General features: G+C 64.6%; 2 protein-coding genes across 5 annotated transcripts; one reads left to right on the forward strand and one right to left on the reverse strand.

Moving 5' to 3' along the window:
- Positions 1–2,563: 2,563 nt before the first annotated feature.
- On the reverse strand, positions 2,564–5,420 carry TIGD5 (tigger transposable element derived 5; the record flags this gene model as incomplete). Its single annotated transcript, XM_082363204.1, has 2 exons — positions 2,564–5,236; positions 5,355–5,420. The coding sequence occupies 2 exons, from the start codon at positions 5,418–5,420 to the stop codon at positions 2,564–2,566; spliced, it is 2,739 nt and encodes a 912-aa protein (XP_082219330.1).
- On the forward strand, positions 4,899–19,946 carry EEF1D (eukaryotic translation elongation factor 1 delta). 4 transcript variants are annotated; one of them, XM_082364577.1, is made up of 11 exons: positions 5,469–5,507; positions 9,231–9,245; positions 11,700–12,775; positions 14,649–14,769; positions 15,176–15,247; positions 18,372–18,428; positions 18,731–18,830; positions 18,910–19,010; positions 19,170–19,388; positions 19,531–19,725; positions 19,851–19,946. In XM_082364577.1, the coding sequence occupies exons 1-11, from the start codon at positions 5,484–5,486 to the stop codon at positions 19,887–19,889; spliced, it is 2,019 nt and encodes a 672-aa protein (XP_082220703.1). In that variant the 5' UTR covers positions 5,469–5,483; the 3' UTR covers positions 19,890–19,946. The 4 variants fall into 4 exon arrangements, with proteins under 4 accessions (XP_082220704.1, XP_082220705.1, XP_082220703.1 ...); XM_082364578.1 differs by lacking the exons at positions 5,469–5,507; positions 9,231–9,245; positions 11,700–12,775 and adding an exon at positions 4,899–5,032; XM_082364579.1 differs by lacking the exons at positions 5,469–5,507; positions 9,231–9,245; positions 11,700–12,775; positions 18,372–18,428 and adding an exon at positions 4,899–5,032.
- The last annotated feature ends 54 nt before the right edge of the window (positions 19,947–20,000 follow it).

Raw genomic sequence — 20,000 nt, forward strand, 5'->3', positions numbered from 1 at the left:
AGCATGGTGGCTGTGTCCCTGAGCACCTCCCAGGCCACAGGGGTCCCACACCCTCAGAAGAGACGTGTAATCCTCGAGGGCAAGAAACCCAGTCCCCAGCACGGCGCCCAGCTCTCTGCAGGCGGGGCTGTTGAAGGGATTCGAGCAGCAACTAAGACCCCCTCCCTCGGTGCCATCAACAGCCTTACTCTCCTTAGCACAAACCAGGGAGCTGTTTAGACGCCCCGGGCCCAGCAGGTAACGGCAGTGAGGCCACTTCACCCATTCTCCTGCAGAGACATACTGGCGTCTCCCACAGGAAGCCTCTGCCCTGTGGTTCACACTGAGGTGAGCCCAGGGAGGTGGGTGACCTTGTGCCAGAGCTGCGATGGGGCCCAGGGTCACAAGGATCATTGCTGGGGCTGCATTTGGGGCCAGAGCCGCCCTCTTCATGTGCAGGGCCCGGTGGCACCGGTGCCCCCATTCTAGAGAGGACACCTTCGGAGGCCCTTGGGTGAGGTAGTCCCCAGCCCAGCAAAGTGAAGCAGCTCCCAGACCCTTGACGGGCCCCCTAACTCTTCAAGGCCCCAGGCCAGCCTGCGCTGTGCCTCGTTCCCGCGCTGCCCATCCAGGGCCGTGGGGACCAGCCAGAGTCACCTCCTGGGGTGCAGCCTTGGTTCCCCAGAAGGGACGAGGCTGGCGCCACGAGGAGAGGAGGTGGGAGGTCCTGTCCTGATAGCCGGTTCCCAATACCAACTGCAGTCTCCCTGCCCAGGCTCCTGAGTACAAGAGGATTAAAGGCTGAGACAGGAGACTTGGCAAGAGGGGCAGCGCTGATGATGCTACCAGAGGCCACCCTCGCCTGGTGCCCACCTGGGCTCTGAGGTCTGTCTCTCCACAGGCCACTGTAGGCAGGCCGGGCAGGGCAGAGGACCAGCAGGCTGGCCATCGTGACCAGGAGCTCCCGGCCTGGGTCCCTGGGTCACCACCAGCTGGAGAGGCAGGTGGTGTAACATGCAAGACATCCTGAAGCCCCGTGCAGCTGCTTGGTTAGACCCAGGGCCAGCGTAGACCGCCAGAGGCTCCTGCAGGTGTGCAGGCTTGACACAGATGGAAGTGGAGGTGCCAGGTGGGCCCCAGCAGGTGCGGCTGGAGGCTGCTGCCCGGGCCTGGCTAGCCAAGACTCCCTTCTCTTGTTCCCAAATCCTACATACTGTTCCTCAGCTTTCAGATTTGACATACACATACATACGTGGTTTGGGGGGGTTTTTTGTTCTTTTTTTTTACTGGGGGTGGTTCCAAGGAACAGTTTGTGTCCTTGCTCTGGGGGCGCCCAGCCGTCCTACTGCCGTGCACAGCCCTCCCCTCCTGCAAACACAGCACCTGTCTGTGGCCTCTGCAGTCTCAGACCACCAGGAGGATGGGGCAGGTGAGGATGAGGGCAGAGCGCTGAGGCAGGCAGCACCTCAAATCCAGCCCCACTGCCCCTCACAAGGGCTCTGGGTATCTCTGCAGGGCAGCCCCTGGGAGGCCTGGGTGGGTATCTCTCGGCCTCAGGCCACCAGCAGGATCCTGAATCTAGAGCTGGACGGTTACAGAGCCCTTGCTTTCTCCTTACAAACTGTGCCATCTAGGAGCCTAATTGATGGGGCCCTGGGAAGTGCCAGGAGCCGGGGAGAAGCCTGAGGGCAGGCTGGGCAGGGGAGCCTTGGAGGGGAGCTAAGGCACTGAGGGTTGTCCTGGCATGGCCGTCAGTGCCACAGGGCTGCTCCAGGGAAACGGGATGGCTCTGGGCCCTGGGGCTGGACAAAGTGGGCTGTGGCTGGTGGGGGCACAGGGCGCTGGCCCGGCCACTGGTCACCAGGGCCCAGGTCTAGTGCTCGCCAACCCCACGGAACAAGAGAGCTGTTCAGAATGTTTTCTTAAGGAAAGTTAAATCCGAGTGGAACAGAAACCTACAGCCCTCGCTGCATCCAGAACCTTGGGAGGCCCCGAGTGCCGGGCACCATCCTCCCTTCCCAGCCCACGGAGCCCTCCACCCCGGGTCCCTGAAGAGTATCTGTTAAAAACAGACTTAATGCGCTAAAAGCAAAACGAGTGGTGTGCTTCCCATTGAGACGACCGACCGCATGGCTGTGGTGGGAAGGGATGGGAGCGCCGGGCCCTCGTCCGGTACAAGAGCTGGGCGGTGCGGACAGGAACAGGGCTGGAGGCCTCAGCCCCCCAGGGGCCAGGGTGGGCGCACAGCCACCTGCTCTCTGAGAAGTGCTGCGGTGTGTGTACCAGGCCTGCACGGGACGGCACCTGGCTAAGACCGCAGACCCCACGTGCGCGCCTGCCCAGGGAGGGGGAGCAGGCGCCCGCGGCCTCTGTTCCCTCCCCACATGAAACGCGGGCGCCAGTGGAGGGGACGGCCCTTCACCAACAGAGCTCCTCTGAGCCAGGCTGGGCTGGGATCCCTGCAACCCCGAGCCGGGGCCGGGTAGGCCACCCCAGGGGAGGGGAGGAGAGACGGGGAGGCTGTGTGTATCCCCTCCAAGTGCCGCAGGAGAAAGGCCACTGGGGGCTGCTCGGGCTGGCCTGGTCACACCCCATCATCAGGGACTGCAGGAGAGGGCCCGATGCCCCCCAGCCTCCGGGCCATGCTGATCAGTGAGCGAAGCTGCACCAGCTTCAGCGGCCCTACCTCCCGGGGGTCCCGGCTCTCCAGCCATCGCAGAGCTGTCTCCAGACCCCGCACGGCCTCCCCAGCGGAGGGCACGGCGGCCTCCTCCTCCTCCTCTCCTCCCGCCGCGACAGAGGGCAGGCTGGCTGGGGGCGGAGGGGCCCCAGGGACCAGCACGGGAGGCCGGCTGGGGCCTGGGTCCTCTCTGCAGCCGTCGGGCAGCCCCCCGTCATCGTCCAGGTGCAGCCACTCGGCCACCTCCTCGGGCGCCAGCCGCTTGTAGGCCAGGGCTGCCAGGTGCGTGAGGTCGCTAAGCACCCTGCTGCGCTCCGCGGCCTCCTCGGCCTGGCCAGCTGGCTGTCCAGCGCACTCCTCCGCCGGCCGGGGCTCAAAGGCAGCCCGCAAGCCCAGCAGCCAGCAGCGCTCGATGCTGCCTGCCTGCACCAGGTCCCAGGAGAGGCCGGCCAGGTAGAGCATGTCCTTGAGCATGAAGCTGCGCATGAAGTCCAGCGGGGACCCCCCGGCGCAGGACACGGCCAGCCGCAGCAGCTCCCGCTTGTACAGCTGCTTGAAGGCGGCCACCACCCCCTGCTCCAGTGGGGCGGGGATGTGCGCCCGGCTGCTGCCCTTGGACAGGAACAGCACCCGCACCGCCCCGTCGGGGGTCTGCAGCTCCTCCGGAGGGCCCAGGGGCTCAGGCCGGCACCTCCTGGGGGTCTCCTCGCTCTCCTCCAAGGTGGGCATCCTGGCCGCAGGGCTGGGGCAGGGCGGGTGGGCGACCAGCAGCACAGCCTTCTGCTGCAGGCAGCTGCGGCGCAGATAGCGCCTGACGCCCGGGACGAACTCCTCGAAGAACCAGCCGCGCAGCAGGGGGCGGCTGAGCCAGGCGTCGGGGCTGTAGCGGTAGGAGGCGGGGAACTTGTCCTGGTTGTGGTGGCGCAGGCTGGGTGGGTCCGGCAACTGCCCGATGACCAGCGGCTTCAGTTTGTGGCTGCCGGTCAGGTTGGCGGCCAGCAGCACCGTCACCCGGTCGCCCCGCCAGCGACGGCCGCAGCCCCCCGCGCCCAGGGGCGCGGCCTGCTCCGGAAGCAGCTTCCAGTAGAGGCCGGTGACGTTGGCGTTGTAGATCTGCTCGTCGCCGTAGCCGCCCTCGGCCGGGGCAGGGGAATTCAGGGCGCGGTCGGGCAGGGGGCCGGCGCGGGTGAGCTGCGCGGGCTCCTGCTTGACCGGCGGGCCGGGCGCGGGGCCGGTGGCCGGGGGCTCGGCCTCGCCGTAGATGCGCTGGCTGGAGATGCCGTGGCGCTTCTGCCAGCGCCAGAACCAGCCGTGGCTGGCCTTGAAGGTGCACTCGGGCCCGTAGATCTGGCGCGCGAAGGCCTCGGCCTGCGCTTGGATGAGCGGCCCCGACAGCGGCACGCCATGCTGGCGCAGCGCCAGGAACCACGAGTAGACGGCGCGGTCGATCTCCTCCTCGTTGGCTAGCCGCATCTTCTTGCGCTGCGTGCCCACCTCGCCGCCCAGCTGCTCCAGGAACCAGCGCAGCTTGGGCTCGTCCTTGAGCCAGCCGCGCAGCGTGCCGCCGGGCACGCCGAAGTCGCGGCACACGCTGGCCTGCCGCTCGCCGCCCTTGACGCGCTCGATGGCCTGCAGCTTGTCCTTGATGGAGTAGGCCTTGCGGAAGGCCATCTTCACAGCCACGCGGGGCCGCGGCCCGGGCGCGGGGGGCGGCGGCCGCGCGGCGGGGACCGGGGCGGGCGCGGGGGGCCGCGGCGACTGCGCGGGGCGCCCGGGCGGGGGGCGGCGGCCGCGGCGCGGGGCCGGGCCGGCCGGGAGTCCCGCGGGGTACATGGTTGCTGCTGCGGCTGCGGCGGCAGCGGCAGCGGGGGCGCGGGAACCGGGGCCATACGCCCGCCCGGCCGGCCGCGCTGGGCGGGCGCTGGGGGCGGGACCGGCCGGGCCCTCCCCTTTGTCTCGCCCGCTCGGCGCGCGCAGGCGCGCTGGCCCCGCGCGGCCCCACCCCGCGCCGCACGTCACCCGGCACGTGCCGGCCGGTCTGCCCCGCCCGGGCCCGCCGAGTCCACCGGAGCTGCAGCGGAGGGGGGCGGGAGCCGGCGGCGCTGTGCCCGGCGGGTTGCTCCAGCTCCTCCGGGAAAGGGCGAGCCCCGCGGGGGTCTCCCACTGTCTTCTGTCCTCGCACCCCCGGGGAGCGTCGCGCGGAGGGCCCAGGCGGCGCAGCGGGCCGTGAGCGCGGGCCGCGTCCCCCGCGTCCCGGCGCGTGGTAGAGCCCGCTGATTCATTTCCCGTGCGCGGCCAACGCGGCCCTCCCTTCTTTTTGCCGTCGCGCGCCGCTGAGCCCTCCTCGTTGGTCGCCGCGTCCTTGGCTGGCGTGTGAGTACCGCGGGTTGCGCCGCCAGGCCCCGGGGCCCGGGGGAGGGACGGCCCGCGCTGCGCCGGCGGGTATTTGGTTGGAGAACCGCCGGCAGGCCGGCTCCCGGGCGCGGGGCCGGGTGCGGGCTCGCGGCCGCGCAGAGGGGCGGAGCCCGCGGGCCACGTGCCGGCCGGACCCCTGCGGCTGCCCAGGCGGCAGGGCGGCTGCGGGAATGTCGGGGCCGCGCTGGCCCCCGCCCCGGTGGGTGACAAGGATGTCTGCCCATCTGTGACCTGGGCCTGTAGTCCCCCCTTTTTTTGTCGACGTTTGTGGAGCGCGTACTTCACGTCGGCTCTGGGCTTGGGGGACAGGCACGGGCCCAGTTTTCGTGGAACCTGGAGAGCTCATGAACTTGGAGAAGAATAACGGTGTGATTGCTGGGTGACTCAAATACAGCGTTCTCTGAGAGGGATGGAGAGTCTGGATTTGGGTAAGGTGATCCGGGCAGGAGGCGATGTCGAAGCCAGTCTCTGAAGGGGAGGAGGATGCCTTCCTGAAAAGTGGGCACTTTCAGTGGAACGAAGAAGGGAAAGGCTTGTCCTGGAGCCAAGGGGGTGGAATGGGGCGGGGACCAGCACGACAGGGTTTGCAGAGTGAAGGGCCACCCTGGAGCAAGAGAGCTGTTTGTGTGGCTGAACTTTGGGGTGGTCCCTGCTTGTCACGAGAGCAGATTAACCCTGACAAGTAACTGGTGAGGGAGTAGGCCTGGCCTAGGTCGGGGAAGGACCCGGTCTTGCCTCAGAAGCAGCTCCGACACCCCTAGCTCCTAGGGAGCCCTCAACCGTAAGTGGGTTGAGCCCCACGCCCGTGCCCAGCTCCAGCGTAGGTGTTCCCTGAGAAAGCTTGGCGCACAGACTCCAAGGAGCTGGTGCTCTGTGCCACCTCTGCGGGGCGGTCAGGCCTGGGCCCCGTGCCAGTGCCGGGGTGCCCTGCAGCTCTCCATCTCCTCACCTTGGAGCGCGGCTGCTGTGCCTTCCCTTAGAGGAGCCTGGGGGGCAAACATGCCTGACCAGTGTTTTTGTGAATGAAGGTTTCTTGAAGGTGATCCTAAATAGGCGGACACAAAGAACGTCTCCAATGCGTCGTGCTCTGGTATCAGCTTTTCCAGGGCAGGCAGGAAATGCTGGCATGAGCCCTGGCCCTGTGTCCCTTTTTTTTTTTTTTTTTTTTTTTTTTTAAAGCTCAAACCTTGAGTGGTACATCTATTTTTTTATTTTTTTAAACTTTGGGTTTATTTATTTATATATATATATTTACTTATTTATTTATGGCTGTGTTGGGTCTTTGTTTCTGTGCGAGGGCTTTCTCTAGTTGTGGCAAGCGGGGGCCACTCTTCATCGCGGTGCGCGGGCCTCTCACTATCGCGGCCTCTCTTGTTGCGGAGAACAGGCTCCAGACGCGCAGGCTCGGTAATTGTGGCTCACGAGCCTAGTTGCTCCGCGGCATGTGGGATCTTCCCAGACCAGGGCTCGAACCCGTGTCCCCTGCATTGGCAGGCAGATTCTCAACCACTGCGCCACCAGGGAAGCCCTATGTCCCTGTTTTAAGATGGCACGTGTGAATTCGAAGTGGGGGCAGTGTGACATTTGTGTGAAGTACAGGCATCAGAATGAGACACGGAGTCCCAGATTCTCACCTCACCGACCCGGAGCCTCAGTTTACCCCACTCCCGTCTCCCAGCTGTGTGAGGTGTCAAGTGTACTCAGAATGGTTGAGGAGGCGCGTGCAGTGCTGGAGCCGCCCTAGGGAAGGGGGCACAGGCACCTGGCGGTCAGGGTAGATAGACCAGGGCACCACAAACTGGGATAGAAATAGAACCAACGGCCGTGATATTGTAGCACAGATGTCATGCCGCTGGCTGGGCCTCAGGTGGGGTGACTTGGGCAGCCGCAGTGTGAGGCCTGAGTCTTGGGGTGCAGCGGCCCCCGTCCCTGCCAGCAGGACAGGTTGGCATTTCTGAGTGGGGCTGGACTGTCCAGGAGTCAGAGGTGGGAAAGCTTCTGAGTAGGAATTTGGGGCTGTGGAGTTCGCCTCTAAAGAAAAGCAGAGGGCATCACTCCCATGCAGTTGCCCCACTACTCGGCTTGTTCTCATCAGCTGAAGCATGTTGAGTGCTCACCCCATCCTCTTGGACACTGCAACGCATAGAAGCTCTGTTGTGCAGCACTGGTCCAGGCCACGCCAGCCAGGGGCCCCATCTCCCCACCCCTCACACCGATTCCCACTTCCTGTGGAAGGGGGGCAGAGAGCTTTGACCCCTGGGTGGATGACCTGGGAGCCCCTGCGTGTGTGTGACTGCGATGGGGTCATGTGGGCACCTGGTTACCTGAGACTGTCTGGAGGATGAGAACGAGGTGTGGAGGACGGAGCCGGGGGAGGGGGCAACCCTCACCCCTCCCAGAAACCTTCCCCATTCACCCAGCCTCACGGGGACCTCTTGGCAGACTGGTGGGCACGGCTCTGCCAGGCCATGTCCTCACCTTCAGGACCCTCCACCCAGGAGTATCCTGGTCGGGGACTGCTGCCAGATTCCCTGTACTGGCACTGCAAGAGCTGCCCTCCCAGCTGGGCAGAGGCTGAGAAGGACTCCGCAGCCCCCAAAGTCCCTCAGCACAGCCAGGAATGCTGATTCACAGGGCGCAGGGCTGGGGGAGCTGCAGAGGAAGAGCTGCTCGCTGCCTTCACCCCAGGTCCTGGTGGCTGGGTGGGCCGTGATCCCTCCAGGGCCTCCCACACCTCAGTGCCCCCTCTTACGGGAGCGGTCTTGACATGCTTTACGCACCAGGGCTGGTCCTTAGTGGCAGGCAGCTCGCTCTTGGCCCTGCAGGTGCGGAGTACAGGGTGGGACCGCTTCCGCTGGGTCCTAGCTCTGGTGAGCTCTGCGCCCTGTGCTCCACTGTTACTGGGGAGAGAAGGCGCGGGAGAGGGAGACCCGACTGCTCCTGTAGGACGCCCGGGCCCTAGCCGAGAGCTCTGTGCTTCCCTGGTGGCGTCCTTGCGGGAAAGCGTTCAGACTCAGAGTGGTTCTTCTATTGGGAGAGATGGGCCCCGAGGAGCACGGGAGCGTTCAGGGCCGCGTTCAGGGATGGCGGAACGCAAGGAAATAGGTGGGCCCCTGCCTCTGATGTCGGGTGCTGTGCCGGCTGTCCTGGGGGCCTCGTCCTCCAGCAGCCCTGTGGGTGCTCTTGGCCCCATCCTGGCACTGGCTTTACCAGGCGGCCCTCAGCTGTCTGTGGTCGCCTCCCCAGGTGACAGCGCTCCTGTGCGGTGTCTCTGGGGAGCCCTCCTCCCGCCAGAGCCTTGCCACACGCCCCCTCCGGGAACCTCACCTGCTAAGAAGCCCCTCTGGTGGGTGTCTGCGGAGAGCCTGCGCGGAACCTCCGTGCACGCCTGTCTCCTACCTGCTAGCCTCTCTGTTTGCCCCGCAGGACACCTCGTGCACCCTGTCCGGGGGGTGACTTGATGCTGGCGCGCTGGCCGCGGTGTGGGGTAGATAGGGGAGGCCAGGGGCCTAGGTGGCAGGGCTGACTGGGTCCTCAGCTCCTGGTTGCCACCTCTTGTGGATTCAGGGCTGGGCACCCCGTCTGTCCTCTTGTGCACCCTTCGGTGCCGGCCTGCGGGGACAGCGTACCCTGCCCACGTGGCCTCTCGCCCCCATAGTGGCCCTGCTGAGGGAGAGGCCCTGTCCGGCGTGGGCACTGGGGCTGGGTGGCCGCCAAGACCTTCAGCCAGGTCCTTGTCGTCTTACACCTGGTCCAGCGGTCCGGACCCAGTGGCAGTGCAGGGGTGGGGGGAGCCCACCACAGCACGGATCCACGTGGAGAGTGGGGCGCTCGAGGTGCTGGCTCACCTCCCCAGGTTGGCTCAGCTCAGTGAGGAGCTCAGATGGGGCCTCCCGGGGCTGCCTGGCTCCGGCTAACAGGAACCCCAGGATCTGCCCATTTCGAGTGACGAAGGAGCAGCGCCGCCCTGAGCGCGGACTCGGCTGCCCCCTGGGATTTGGGTGGTGGGTCTTCGCTCCAGTGCTCGCCTTTGTTCCCCACCAAACTTGCCTCCACGCCGCCTCACCGAGCAGCTTCTGAGAAGGCCCCCCAGCCTGCTCGGGCCACCCTGTCTGACTGCCTCTAACTTTGCTGCTTTCTCTTCATGCTGTCCTAGGAGATCAAAGCGAAAGTAAGTACTTGCCCGTCCCAGGCTCCTGTGTCCCCTTCACCCGAGCCAGGGGACCCCCAGCCCAGCCCTCACCATGCCCGGCGAGTCCTGACACCTCCGGGGCCAGGCTGCCGGCCTCGGTTTCCTTGTCTGGACCTGTTGGGTGTGGCCTCAGTGCCTTCCTGGGCTGAGCCAGTTCCTGCCCGGGCAATAGGGTGGGCACCCCATGAGCAGGTCAGGACTGGCGTGCACCTTCCACACCTGTGGGCAGGGCAGGGTGCCGCCGCCCTGGCCAGCCCCTGGTCTCAGGCCCTGTCCCTTGCTCACGGGCATCTTGAGAAGGGGCCTCCCCTCCCCCGAACTGTGGCCCTTAGAGCTCTGAGCAGAGCCTGGTCTGATGTCAGGAGCCGAGGACAGCGTTTAGGCCGCCAGGTTCACGCAGGGCTTCCGCACTGGGGGGTCAGCCTGGTGGGCAGGGCTGAAGGGGCCAGACCAGCCCTGACCCGCGCTGCGCTGCTTTCGTGAGGGTCCGCCGGAGAGGTCAGAGGGCAGACAAGCCCAGCCTGGTAGGCCTGCAGCCCTCGGGGACAGTGGGTGATGTCACAATGCCCCACCTCCTGGGCATGGGCTCCCGCCCCCCAGCACTGCCTCTGCAGTCAGCCTGGCCTTGGTAAGTGTTGCTGGCCCGGGGAGGGAGGCTCGAGGGGGCGGTCAGGGACCTCTCCGAGCCTGGGCCTCCGCCCCTGCGTCGGGTGCCGTGAGAGAGCCCGGCGAGCCCCTCAGAGCACAAAGGGGAGTCTCCCTGAAGTCCCAGGTCGGTCAGGACTTGGCCCACACGTCCCGGGGTGATTGGAACTGGGTTTTGGTTTTGGTCGGGGCGCTGTGAGGGAAGGGCTGTAGACCCTGCGGTGAGTGGCAGGAAGGGCTTGCTGTCCCGGGGTGAAAGTCTGCCCCCTCTGGGGGCCTCCTCTCCTGGGGTGAGGGCCCAGCGGGTCTGCCCTCGCTTAGGCTGCACCAGGTGACCTCGCAGCAGCAGCAGCAGACGCTGGGGCTGTCCTGAGGGCAAGCTGCTCAGCCCCGGGCCAGTCGGCCTGGTGCTTCTGCTTCTGGGCGGGTGCAGGGTCCAGAGCAGGGTCTGAGGGGAGGAGTCCCTGTGCTACTTAAGGCCATTCTCTAGAACAGGCCAGCCAGGTGTGAGCTCGGGGACCCCTAGGTGCACCCTAAGAGCAGACTGGCCTCCAGGGCTTTCTGGGCTTGAGCTGCTTCTAGCCGGAGGCTGCGGTGGCCCAGGCCCCTTGGTTCTGCTGAATAGGGGCCGCTGTAGAATTCTGGGCTGCCCAGCAAGGGGGCTAGCCTTTACGGAGCACCGTGCCTGGGAACAGAATGGGGGGCCCTGTGCCAGCGGCAGGGCCGAGGCCGTCGCCTCGTGGCTGTCCGCGCACGCCCTGTGGCCCAGCAGCCCTCAGTCTTGCACGGGGGCCGCAGGGGACGAGGGCTACTCTGAGCTCAGGCTTCTGGACAGAGGCTTATCCAGTAGCCACAGTGGCAGGTGTGCGGAGCCCCTTACACCAAAAGGCGCTGGAATGCGGGGAGGATCCCGCGTCCTAGGACAGGACGCGGAGGTTCCCACATGGTCCCTTTAGTTTAGGTGCACCCACGGGTGTGAGTTGATTGTCTCCTGGTCAGGAGGCATCGGCCGCTGACCAGGGAACCTGATTCTTAACTGCCAGAGCCACTGGGTTCCTTCCCTTTTAGACACTCGCTCCTTGGCGTCTCCCCTGATGTGGCCTCGCAGGGGTGGGCACTCCACCCTCTGCTCCCAGGTGCCTCTTGGCTAAGACCCTCCAGCTTCCCTTGGAACATGCACTGCTCAGGATGGCGGTGTGGCCGTGCAGGTGGGGGACTCAGATTAGGCAGAGTGTGCCAGGAGCGGGGCCATCCTCTGAGACCACCAAGTGCATTTCTATAAAACAGAAGCCCCAGTGCCTCAGGGAGGTGGCCAGGCTTAGCAAAAACACAGGACGTCCAGTTAAAGTTTCAGATGAACAGCGACTAACTTTTCAGAGTAAGTGAGTCTCTAATGTTTCACGAGACACACTTATCCTAAAACTCATTTGCTGTTGACGTAAAAGTTGAATTAGCTGAGTGCGTCTTGTGTTTATTTGGCAGCTGTTCTCGGGGTTCACCGAAGAGGTTTCTGTAGCCAAAGAGGTTTGGAAAGTGTTCTCTGGGCCCCCTTGGAGAGCCTGGGTACATGCTGGATGAGAAAAGACAAGTGTTACAGTTAGAATACACACACACAAGCACAGCACGCGCTTTGTGCTCGTGTGTGTTTACTGCTTCCCCAGCTCCCCGTGCATGCTGCCCCGGGGCACCCCATCCGGGCGGCGAGCGGGGGGGACGGGGGCGCCGTCTGCCCACGGCCTGCGGTGTTGCAACTGCCCTTTGTGCTTGCTTTTTAACGCTGCGTGGAAGATGAGGAGCAGGAAGGCCTCCTGTGCCCTGGAGACGGTCTGGGAAGACAAGCAGAAGTATGGGGAAGCCGAGCGGCGCTTCTACGAGCACGAGGCCATGAGAGCCGCCGCCCAGCAGCCCCCGGCCGAGGCACTGGCAGTGAACGGGCCGGGCCGGGAGGAGGAGGCCGAGGAGGCGGACGCCCCCAACGGCAACGGCAGCGGCAGCAGCGAGCCCGGGAAGAAGCCGTTGCAGAAGCCGAGGAAGCGCTCCCCGAAGGGCTGGCTCAGCCAGGCGGACCTGGCCCTCGTGGGCCTCTCAGCCGACCACGTCTGGCTGGACAAGCCGCTTTTCGACCAGGCGGAGACCTCATACCACCAGAGGCTGGCAGATGCGGCCGCCCAGGCGGCCCAGCCCCCCGCCCTGGCCCCTGGGGCCCTCTGCGCCCACGGAAGCCAGGTGGCCTGCCACCACGTGACCTGGGGCATCTGGGTTAACAAGTCTTCCTTTGACCAGGCTGAGCGGGCGTTCGTGGAGTGGTCTCAGGCCTTGCTGCTGGCCGCGGAGGGGAGTGGCAGGCAGGGGGCTCCCGACACGGGCCAGTGGGCGGCCGCCCCCGACCTGCGCCTCATCCGCCAGCCCAGCCCGCCAGCCAACGGCCAGCCCCCGCTGGGCAGCCTGCAGGCGCTGGTGCGGGAGGTGTGGCTGGAGAAGCCCCGCTACGACGCGGCCGAGAGGGGCTTCTACGAGGCCCTGTTTGACGGCCACCCCCCCGGGAAGGTGCGCCTGCAGGAGCGAGCCGGTCAGGCTGAGGGCGCCCGGCACGGCCGGAGAGACCGGCGGGGCCGCAGCGCCATGGGAAGCCGGCGGCTCGGGCCGCGGCGGGTGGACGGGGAGGCCCCCTCTGCCCTGCCCTACCGGTACTTCCTGCACAAGGACGCTGAGGCCCCCTGGCTCAGCAAGCCGGCCTACGACAGCGCAGAGTGCCGCCACCACGCCGCCGAGGCCCTGCGCATGGCCTGGCGCCTCGAAGCTCCGTCCCTGGTTCACCGACCCAGCGCCCGGTCTGGCCCTTCCATGTCCAGCCTGAGACCCAAGTAGGGAAAACGTGCCGGGCGGGTGCCTGGGCTTCCCCGGGCCGGGCTGGGTGGCCGGCGTGCTCCCCTCCCTGCCCCCACCCAGGCGGGGCTCCTCCCAAGACTCCTGGACCGGCTGAGTTGGATGCTGGAGTGGGTCGGGCAGGGATAGCTATCTGCCCCTGGGGCATTGCAGCCTTTGGGGTCACCCCCACCAAGTTGGGGGAGGGAAGGGATCCACGTGGGCCTGAATCTGTCTTGCACAGGGTTTCCCCTTTGGCCAGGCAACTTCCAGAGTCTCCCCTGACTGTCATGGGACAGGGGAGCGATGAAGGCTCCCGGCCCCCAAGCCCCACTGGGCCGCTTGCCTACCCGTCCCGCTGTCTCCCCCGTCTCCTTGTCCAGAACCACCTGAGGTGAGGTGGGTGTCTCAGGTGCTCTAGCACGTGGCCGGTCCAGCGGCCTGAGTCTGGAAGACACCCACTGGATGAGGCCAACTTGCCTTCAGCCTGTGGACCCAGGGGTCTGGCCCCCAGAGTGGTTTTATGCAGTGCCAGCTGGTCTCTGGAGGCCAGAGCCTGGCCATGGAAGGGATCCCTTAGCCCACTGGGCTCAGGCAGGCGGGCAGAGACGGACTCAGGGCAGACTGGGGGCCCCCCAGTGGGGAGAGACCCTGGGCCGCAGGTGGGGCCAGAGGGGACGTGGAGGGACCTCCCTGGACCCCAGACTCCCGGCTGGAGCCCCTCGGCTCCTCGGTGGGGTTGGATGTGCTGGTTTGACGGGATCCTGGCCTCGGTGCGAGGGGCAGGGTGTGGGGCCCACTGCCGGGGGGGCGTTCCCCATCAGGCAGTACGTGTGCGTGGGGTGGCATGGAACTGAAACTGTTCAGTGATGCCTCTTCGAGGTGGGGTGGAGGAGAGTCACGGGGCTCAACCTCCCTTGTCCCGGGGGGACACTTGGCGAGGTCCAGTGATGGCCTGGGATCCTCAGCAAAGAGAGTTGGTGAGGTTGGGCCCTTTTCTGTTGCGCTTGGTGAGGGACAGGGCGGTCCTGAGTCAGCAGACTTTGTCGCCTGTGAGAGTTCCGGGCTCTGGGCCCAGGTCCGTGGCAGCTCCCCCGCCTTGCCGAGCGGTGGGAAAGCAGCAGACTGAAGACGTGCCAATACAGCGACTTGCAAAAACGGACAGTGGTGGGATCTGGCTCACAGGCTGGAGTTTGCCAGGCCCTGGTCTAGAGCAGCAGTTCTCAAACTTGCTGGTCTTGTGATGTTAAAGAGCTTTTGTTTTGTCTATTAGTTTTTCCTATATTAGTAATTAAATGCAGAAGCACTTATTTGTTGAAAAATAATAACAAGCTTGTTACACGTTAATGATATTTATGCAAGAAATAACTTTCCTGTAACAAAAAAGTTCAGTGAACTAAGTGGCCTTGTTTTACATTTTTGCAAATCTTGTGTCTGGCTTAATAGGAGGCAGCTGGATTCTTAAACCTGCTTGTGCATTGTCTGTTGGTGTATATTGTGTGATAAATCCAGCCTTGAACAGTTGTGCGATTGGAAAAGGGAGGACCTTGGGGACTCCCAGAGGTTCCTGGCCATGCTTTGAGAGCTGCTGGTCTTGGGGACTGGCCTGAGGACCACCCGCCTTAGCACTGAAGGAAGCCCGCGTGGGGTGGGGGAGGGGTTCGCAGGCTCGTTGTGGTCCGAGCTGAGAACCTCTGGTGCTCTGCCCTAGGGCCTGGAGCCCTTGTCACCCAAGGACCAGGACGGCCTGCCCTGCACCCTCGGGGTCCAGGCTGTCGGAAGGGGCACTTGTGCAAGCCAGCCCTGGGGTCTGCGAGGAGGTGCCCCCTCCTCCCGGCCAGGTTGTCTTAGTCACTCCTCCCCTCTCAACAGAAAAATGGCCACAAACTTTCTAGTGCACGAGAAGATCTGGTTTGACAAGTTCAAATATGATGATGCAGAAAGGAAATTCTACGAGCAGATGAACGGGCCCGTGGCCGGCTCCTCACGCCAGGTAGGGGCAGCTGCGCTTGGGGTCTCGGGGTGTCTGTGCCAGCACAGGGGGACATGGCACGTTGGGCCCAGGTAGCCCTGCTGCAGGTGCTGGGGTTGGCTCTTCAGAGGGCGGCTGGCTGGCTCCCGAGGAGCTGGAGCTACTCTTGGGTCTCATGTGGGCAGGGCGCTCCCAGCATCTCTAGGTGCCCATCAGGGCCTGCGACACGTGGCCCGGCTGGCCTTGCAGGCCGCGTGCACCTCAGGCCCTGTCGTCAGGGCCACAGGACTCCATCCTCTTCCGTCCTCAGCCCTGTGAGCTTTTGTTTTGTGCAGGGCTTTCCTGCTCTCTCCACACGAGGCTGGCTTTTTAAATTTTTTTTTTTTTTTTTTTTTTTAATGAGTTGTTTTTTCTGCACCATCTGCAGGAGAACGGCGCCAGCGTGATCCTCCGTGACATCGCGAGAGCCAGAGAAAATATCCAGAAGTCCCTGGCCGGAGTGAGTACCGCCCTCACACCAAACGGCTTGCCTGGCGTTTCCCCCGGTACCGCTGATGATGTTGCCCCTTTGGAGCGAAGTCGGGGTGCGGCGTGCGGGGCTGGGTTCCGGGAGAAGACGTCCTTGCCGAGCTTGCTGGCGCTCACCCGGGACTCCCCACCTTGCCACGGCCGCTCCTGTGGTACCAGGCCTGAGGCCTTTTCCTTCCTGCTCGCTCCCTGCTCCGAGCGTGTGAGGGGCTGGCGCGTGCCGTGCTTCCTCCCTTCCCTCTTAGGCGTGGCCCTCCCCGGAGAGATGGGTTCACAGGGTGTGCTGAGTCCAAGTCATAGAGTCACCACCATCTTGAATTTGAGGCCCAGAGAGGGGCCCTGCAGCGCGGCTCGGGCTCCAGGTCCCACGTGAGATCAGGAGAGGGAAACGGTCACGTCCAGTCTGTCCCCAGCCTGGCGGGGGCGGTGTGTCCCTTGGGGTGGCAGCCCTGCTGCCCCACCTTCCTTCTCAGAGGATTGTCTGGGCTACAGAGTGGTGTCCCAGCCTCGAGGGCCACGTGTCAGCAGAGCTGTGTTCCTTCTGGAGACTCCAGGAGAGAATCCATTTTCTTGCCTTTTCCACCTTTGAGAAAGCTGCCCACATTCCTTGGCCTATGGCTTCTAGCCAGCAGCGTCACGAACTTTGACATCTATTTCTGTCACATTTCTTTCTCCTGCTTCTCTCTTATGTGGACCTTTGTGATGATACTGGGCCCACCTGGATAATCCAGAGTGGCCTCCCCACATCCAGATCCTCCATCTCATCACATCTGCAGAGTCCCTTTTGCCACATGAGGTCATCTTCTTACAGGGTTTGGGGACGTATTTGGGAACTTCCTGCCTGCCACAGCTGGCTCGGATATACTGGTTCCTGGCCATCAGCTGGGCGGCCCTGGGTGGGTGTCCCCCAGGAAGTGGTGCCACCACTGTCTGCCCAGCAGGCCCTGCTTTATACTTGGCCCCCACATGCTGCTGCCCTGCCTTCTGCCCATTAGGCGCAAATCCCACCTGCCACCCTCTGCTTGCCTGAGCAAGTTCAGACCAGGCAGCCACGGGATTTAGGTGGTGCGAGGTCTTTGCACTCAGGCCAGGCATGTTGGGCTCAAGTGCTCAGAAGGCTGCAGCCAGGGGCTCAGCAGCTCTGGGGCTGCGGCCCTGGAGATTCTTAGGCTGTTAGAACTCTTCCCCCACTGGGCCTCAGGGCCCTTCCCCCACTGGGCCTCAGGGCCCTGGCTGCTGGGGTCAGCTTCGGGGTCCCGGTCTTCAGGGAATGCACCTGGGCAGCTGTTAGGGCTTGGGGACTGGTCTGCATAGGCTGCTGTAATAATGAAGCAGCACAGACCAGGTGACCGAAACAACAGAAATTTATCTTTTGACGATCAGGAGGTTCAAAGTCCAGGATCAGGGTGTGGTGGGGTCGGTTCCTCTTTGGCACGTACATGGCTGTTTTCTTCCTGTGTTTTCTCTCTGTGTTCAAATTTTTTTACATGAGGACACCGGTCATTGGATTAGGACCCCCCTAATAACGTCATTGTGACTGATTACCACTGCGAAGACCCCATTTTCAAATAACCTCCCACTTTGAGGCCCTGGCAGCAGGGGCTTCCACATGAACTTCAGAGGAACACCATTCAGCTGCCAGCGGACCCGGGAAGGGTGCTACTGGCCAGGCCCATGCTTGGATTTGGGTAGAGGGGGCTCAGCAGACACTGGGATTCCAGAGGTTCCTGGGGACTGCACGTGGTGCCAGGCACAGGGCTGGAGGCCGGGATGGAGGGTTCCGGATTCGGAACCTTGGTGTGTCACTGCCCCCGAGGCCACCAGGTGGCTGCCTGCGGCCTCCCAACAGCCTGGTCTCTCCCCTGCCACTTCCTCTTGGCCTTGCAGCAGGTGGGGCCTCGCCCGCCCAGAGCCTGCATCCTCGGGACCCGTCCACAGTTGGTCCTCACTTGGTGGTGTTGCCGGGGCTGTGTCGGGAGGTCCCTGGGCCCAGGCAGCAGGCACAGGAGGGCAAAGGCTTGAGGCTCCAGCCCGCCTTGAGGCACCGGGACCTGGTTCCTTTGCTTAGCGGGCACAGATCCACCGGGAGAGACGGCCTGGCCTTGGGGAAGCCTGCTGAGAGGGGGTGGGGCCTGAGTGCAGGTTGGCGGGGGCTGGCGGGGCTTCGTGGGGAACAGCTGGTCCTGGATTTCATCCCTGTGCCACGGAAGCCGTTGGACCTTCTTAGTGGGAATGGTCCTGGGAGCTGAGCCGTGGGAAGTAGGCCGGAGAGGAGGTCACGTGCCAGGTGGTGGCGGCTGAGACTCGGCAGGGGTGGTCAGCTGTGGGTGGGCGGGGCTGCCATTTACTAAGCAGAGCGGGAGCTTGGGGGTGGACGCTTGGGTTGATCTGAGGAGGGCGGTGGCGTGAGCAGAGCCCACCCTGGTCCTGGGGGCTGGTCAGTGCTCCTTCCCCAGCCACGCAGCGCCCCTTGGCCAGCTCTGCTGGGAGTTCTGTGTAGTGGGAGCTGGTGGGTCTAGGAGACGGTGTCAGCTTAGCACTGCCCACTGGTCCCAGGGCAGAGAGCCAGGCATACGTCAGCCTGTCCTCTCTGGAGACCTTCACCTTGGAAGTGCCCTGGGGGTGTGCAGACCACGGGAGGAGGCCACCCCTATGGCTTCCCTACGGCTGCTTGGTGGGTGGGCCCCAGGCCCCGGGCCCCAGGTCTTTATCTTGACTGGACACTGGAGGAGGGCAGCAGCCCTCTGGAAAGGGCCAGGTGCACTGTGCACCATCCTTGGAGCCACTGCATTGGGGTGTAGGGGGTGCTGAATGGCCTGCATGCAGGCCCCTGGGGTGTAACTTGGGCCTGAGCTGTGGCATCCTGTGCGTGAGCTCCCTGGGCAGTGCTGCCTGGGTCAGATGACGGGGGCTCCCGGTCAGGGAGGAGCCAGAGGAGGCTGGTGGCCAGGCCAGGGTCCCTGGGCCACCCAGAGCTTTCAAAGGCAGGCAGGTGTGTGGCCCTGGCTGCTGCAGGGTGGCTGCCCCCTGCTCTGGCATGCTCCTTCCTCCTGCCCCCGGTGGGCTCCTCCACTGCTGTCCCCTCCTGTTTCCAGCTCGAGGCTGTGTTGCTCGGTCTTCCTGAGGCGCTGGGTCTGGCTGCCCCTGGAGCTGTGAGTCCTTTGCTTCCTGCCGCCCACCAGGCAGTGGCAGCCATGGCTCAGCTCTGCGCTGCCTCCACGTTGGGGCCGCCCTGGGCTCCTGCTTCCCGTCCTGTGCTTGGCTGGATGCCACTGTGGCCTCAGGCTCGCAGGGCTTCCTCTCCCCTTGCCTGGGTGGAGCATGGCCGGCGGACCCCGTGGGGCTTGATGGGCTTCTCATCCAGCTTAGGGCTCTGCTTCAGAATGGCTGTGAATGGGGGGGACCCCTAGGAGCAGGCTAGGGTATGAGCCCTTCCTCGCCCCCTGCCTTGCAGAGCTCAGGCCCTGGGGCCTCCAGCGGGCCCGGTGGAGACCCCAGTGAGCTGGTCATCCGGATTGCCAGCCTGGAAGTGGAGAACCAGAGCCTGCGAGGGGGTGAGGCCCTGGGCCTGATGGGCGGGGGGGCCCCACCCCAGCCCCTGCTGCCTGACCAGCATCCCCTTTGCCCCCGCAGTGGTGCAGGATCTGCAGCAGGCTGTCTCCAAGCTGGAGGCCCGGCTGAGTGCGCTAGAGAAGAGCTCGCCCGCCCACCGGGCCACAGCTCCGCAGACCCAGGTGAGGGCCCTTCCCCCGCCAGGGACCCACGCCTGGCACTGAGGAGCAGGAGGCCCTCCCGGCTCCCGGCCCCCACGTGGGCTGGCCCAGGCAGCAGTGGAGGGCTAGAGGCCTGGGGTCCTGACTGCATGGGTCCCAGTCTCCCCTCCCGTGTGGCAGCACGTGTCTCCCATGCGCCAAGTGGAGCCCCCCGCCAGGAAGGTGGCCACCGCCACGGAGGACGACGAGGACGACGACATTGACCTGTTCGGCAGCGACGAGGAGGGGGACAAGGAGGCGGCCCGGCTGCGGGAGGAGAGGCTGCGGCAGTACGCCGAGAGGAAGGCCAAGAAGCCTGCCCCGGTGGCCAAGTCCTCCATCCTCCTGGACGTCAAGCCTGTGAGTGGCTCGCCTCTGACCCTCCCCTCCCGGTGCCCTGTGGTCCTGGAGGGATCAGCGCCGGGCAGGGCAGGAGTAAACTCAGACTGTGTTCATGGCGGGAGCGGGCTCTGACCCAGCCCTCCTCCCCTCTCCTCCCCAGTGGGATGACGAGACGGACATGGCCCAGCTGGAGGCCTGCGTGCGCTCCGTCCAGCTGGACGGGCTGACCTGGGGGGGCTCCAAGCTGATGCCCGTGGGCTACGGTATCCACAAGCTGCAGATCCAGTGTGTGGTGGAGGACGACAAGGTGGGCACGGACCTGCTGGAAGAGGAGATCACCAAGTTCGAGGAGCACGTGAGTGAGGGGCCCACACAGGGTAGGGGCCTGGGGTGTCCCAAGTGAACCTCTGGCCAGGCACGTGGGCGCTTGGGCCTTTGGGAAACAGGGCTCTGTGTGACCACCAGCCTCCCTCTCCACAGGTGCAGAGCGTTGACATTGCTGCTTTCAACAAGATCTGAGCCCTGGCACTGGCCTGAGCGTGTGAAGCCTTGCAGCCAATAAAGACTGAGATTCCAGCCCTCTGGCTCCTGTGCTGGTTTGGGCCCTGTGGGTGGGCGCGTTCAGTGAGC

The sequence above is a fragment of the Balaenoptera borealis genome (genome assembly GCF_965194805.1).
Source record: "Balaenoptera borealis genome assembly, chromosome: 17".
NCBI lineage: Eukaryota > Metazoa > Chordata > Mammalia > Artiodactyla > Balaenopteridae > Balaenoptera > Balaenoptera borealis.